Source organism: Myotis brandtii, unplaced genomic scaffold, assembly GCF_000412655.1.
Source record: "Myotis brandtii unplaced genomic scaffold, ASM41265v1 scaffold181, whole genome shotgun sequence".
In the NCBI taxonomy this organism is placed as follows: Eukaryota; Metazoa; Chordata; class Mammalia; order Chiroptera; family Vespertilionidae; genus Myotis; species Myotis brandtii.
The window spans coordinates 2,103,619-2,107,494 of NW_005356712.1; the positions used below are offsets into that span (position 1 = coordinate 2,103,619).

General features: G+C 55.8%; 1 protein-coding gene across 1 annotated transcript in view; it reads right to left on the bottom strand.

Moving 5' to 3' along the window:
* SRRM4 (serine/arginine repetitive matrix 4) overlaps nt 1-3,370 on the bottom strand; it is a 143,119-nt gene extending 139,749 nt beyond the window's left edge. The window contains exon 1 of the mRNA XM_014537691.1: nt 2,810-3,370. Coding sequence (XP_014393177.1) covers nt 2,810-2,940 — 131 coding nt within the window. The 5' untranslated portion in view covers nt 2,941-3,370. The remainder of the gene's footprint in view (nt 1-2,809) is intronic.
* Nucleotides 3,371-3,876: the final 506 nt, after the last annotated feature.

The following is a 3,876-nucleotide window of genomic DNA, read 5'->3' on the forward strand; positions in this document are numbered from 1 at the left end:
GGGGGGGCAGGGGATGCTTTGCTCCCAGTGCCTGTATGATGTATGCACACTGCCATGGAATCAGCGAATTGAACGTACTCAATTATCTTCGGAGATAGACTTAAAATATCCCGGAGAAGTTCATTCAGGGGGTAGCCCTCATCTATAAACAAACAAGTGTGTAACCCACAGAACTGGCTGGTGGTGCACCCGCCTCCTCCCCATCTCCCCGCAGACAGTGACAGGAGCAGATCTGCTGACTGCGAACTGGGCTTGACTCACGGAACTAAACAACATTTCTGATGAGACCGAGTCCCCAGGCTGCCTCTGGAGGAAGCCGCTGGGGCCCAGCCCAGGCTATGCCCGTGCCTCTGTCCCTTCCCCTCCTAAGACCTTCTCTGCTTTAGAAACAGGGCACTTTCACCCTCAAGTAAGCACAGAACATTACAAAGGGGGTGGACGTTGACCACACGGGGTGTGGCTGGCTGGGGTGAGAACGGGGATGACCCAGGTTTTAGGTTTTGCAGGCAGTCTTGCTAAAAGACTACTCAAACTCAGCCCTTCCTGAAAACTTGACTACAAATGCCCCCTGTTCACTCTCCTCACACCCCCCCTCACCCCCAACCAGGAGTCACGGGCAGTACATCAGAGTGGTTACGAGTTCAGACCTGGGCTTCAGACAAACCTGGATTTCTATTTGGTTCTGCCACGCAGCTGAGTGTCCTGGACAAGTGGCTCTACCTTGCTGAGCTGTTTTGTCAGCTGGGAAATAGAAATAATACCAGTAGCGCCTCAGGCAGGGAGGCATGGGGACTGAGGCGGGTACAGCGCTCCCCACAGTGCCGAGTCTGTTCTGAGGGAGGCCACACCTGTTACAGAAGAGGATCCGTCCAGCAAGACATGAGTGAGGGGCTTGTGGCTCAGACCTTCATCTCAGGGGTGGAGACCAGAACATTAAAAGACACCAGGGTTCAAACCCCCGTGTGGGGAGGGATGGCTACTGTGACATTCTCAGATGGCTGAGACCATCTGAGATTTACACAAAGATACAGCAAGCATGAGAGTTGGAAGACCTTGCGGGCAATTTTTATGATTGAGAAGGTAACCAAGAAAAGAGCACGCCAGTAACAGACTGACAGGCACCGGGTGAGGATACCAAGCCAGTAGGGCATTGGGCAAGCTTTGCAGAATTAAAATACCACCAGGAATCTGCTCGCCTTTCTCCGGACCCCTGAAATCTACGGACGACCCTAGACCAAGTGCCACACTGCTAGTTTCCAGTGAAATTCTCTCTGGTCCCCTGGACAAGGGCATTATTTTTTGGCCAACGCAGCACCTGATTTGCCAACAGTAGGTGCACTCACTCCAAAGGTGGAACGAATGGCAGAAACCCAAGAAGATAAAACCGCTGACGTCAAAACTCTCTACAAAGAACCTCCTTCCAAGCAGAGAAACATCAGCTTTTGATGGCATTGGGTGTCATTGTTCCCCTTCTCCAGCCTGTGTCAGAGGGTGCCCCTCCCTCCCATCCACAGACAGTGGCTGCTGCTGTTTGCAGCTCCTACACCCTGCTGGCCCCTCACCACATCCACCCATTCCCAATGGGGGGGCACCCATTTTTCTAAAGACCGAGATGAGCCGGGCCCCTTCCAGAACCTGAAAAGTTCTCCAGGCCGAGTTTGATTTTAGGTACGATTCCCTGCTGGTCCTCCAGCCCTCGGCCGCTGGAAAGTTCAGATTCGGTTGTACCAGGATGGGCATTCTGTCTGAAGCACTTCCCCAGACATATTTTCAATCTACTCCCTTAATGTAGCCTGCCAGGATTAATAAATCCTCCAAGCAGTCTCCCCTGGTCCACTTCTTCTTTATCTCCCAGCAAACCGCTCATCCACCACCAGCGAATGATGAGTTTTCATACTGCCTTGGTTTTCCCTGGCAGAGGGCACAGTCTTTTCCCTTTCATTCTCAAACTCCTCTAGATTGAGCGATTCATGAAAAGAATTGGGTTTTCTCCACCCTGGAATGTTTCCGTGTTGCTCAGCCTTCTCTCCGTCCACTTCACATCCTCTCCTCCCTCTTTCTGCATCCCTTTCACTTCTCCCTTACCTTCCCCTCATCACACTGTGTCCACCAGCACCTACGGATCCCTTCTCATGCCTGCATGCCAAGCACTTGGGTCCTTTTTGAAAGACCAGATAAAACTCTCCCAAGACCATCCCTGTGATCTTGGGAGGCTCCTCTCTGACTCTTGAGCTCTGTTCCTGGTTTTGGATGCTGGCGACGACCGAATTCAGCAGCAACAGCAGCCAGAAAGGCACGGAGCAGGGTGCTATTTGGGGTGTACTGGAGGGACCAGCATATGGGCTTGTGTCAAAACCTTCAGAGCTCGCTAGTTTTGGAGCTGAGTATAGAAGTGTGCCACTAGCGCTGAACACTGCTTCAGCTGGTTCAACCCTCATCTCTTTTTGTACAACACCTCCACCCACCTCAAACCCACCATTCCTCCCCACCCCTGCTCTGAGCTCTGGGATACCAAGAAAAGTTTCTCAGTCAGCGTATCCCACCTACACCACCCACCCTAAGCAAGCAAAACCTCTTGACCAGAAGCTGCCAGGTCAGCAGACAGTTGTGTTGCTCCTTGCTAAAGACTCCCTGTCCCTTCTCGCCAGCTCCCAGCTCATGCAAGCAATTAGTCCCCATGTTCCAACAGGAGAGAGCGAGTAGTGACGGAAAGACGGGCACACTGGCCCAGCTGTCTGCATCCACCCTTCAGGGCACAGGCCAGAAAGGGGGCACATCAGGGTCTCCCCCTTAAGAAGGAGGTCATTACCTTGGCAGAGGCTTGCGGGCTGTAATGCTGGCGACAATGATGCTCTCAGGACGCGGGGTGGCCACCGCTTTAAAGGTTCCTCGCCAGAACTTCTCAAAAAGCTGCTTCTCGCCTTGCTGAACGCTCGCCATCGCCAACCCAAGGGCCACTCCCGGGGCGCTGTCCGAAGTGCTGAAACGATGATTCCAAACCGGGGCACACCGGGCTCTGGGCTCTGTCCACGTGAAACCTAGAGGGATCGGGTGGGAAAGATCGGGGTTCAGGGCGGGGGGTGGGGCGCCTCAGCCGGGCAGGCGGGGGAGAAAGGAGGCTTGTCCCCGGCGTTCTCGGCTTCTGGGTTGGCTGGGGCTGCGCGCGGAGCCTGCGGAGCCCCGCGCCCCAGTTAGGGAGGGAAGGCTGGCTTTCTCGCGGCGCCAGGACAGGAGAGGCGCCCCGGTCGTCTGTGTGTGCGTGCGCGTGTGAGCTCGGGCGCGCTGGGTTTTGTCTCTCTCACAATGTGACGTTGGAAGAGGAGGCTGGTCGCGCAAGCTGCACTTTCCTCCCTCCCCTCGTCTCCTCCTCCCCACCAGCTCCCGCCTCCTCCGGCTCAGCCCTCTGCCGCCATCTGCATAACAAAAGCCCGCAGGTCCTGGGAGGAGAAAGGGCGGGGCGTGCGCCTGTCACTAGGGCCCCGCGTGGCAGACTTGCGGAGCTGACCCCAGGAAAAGCCTTCCGCACCCCGAACGGAACCAGGCAGCAGATCCTGCTTCCCAGCCCTCTCTCCTCCCCCACTATCGCAGGCCTTCCTCCATCCGCTCCTGGGTGTGATCCAGGCGGCCACCTCCCTTCCCAGCCCCTTGGCAAGTCTCAAAGCGGATCTCCTATGGAAGGGGAGAGTAAAAACTTAATCTCTCCGCTCAAGCCAATCTCTCCCACCCCACACACTTCTGGGAGGGACTGCCTAGGCCAGAGACGGGGGAGGGGGGTCCCCTGTGTTCCTCTTTGTGCCTGAGGGCCTCGAGATCCCCACCACCCAGAAAGTGCCATTGGATGGACAATCCGTCACCAACACGGCTTCTCGCCATCTG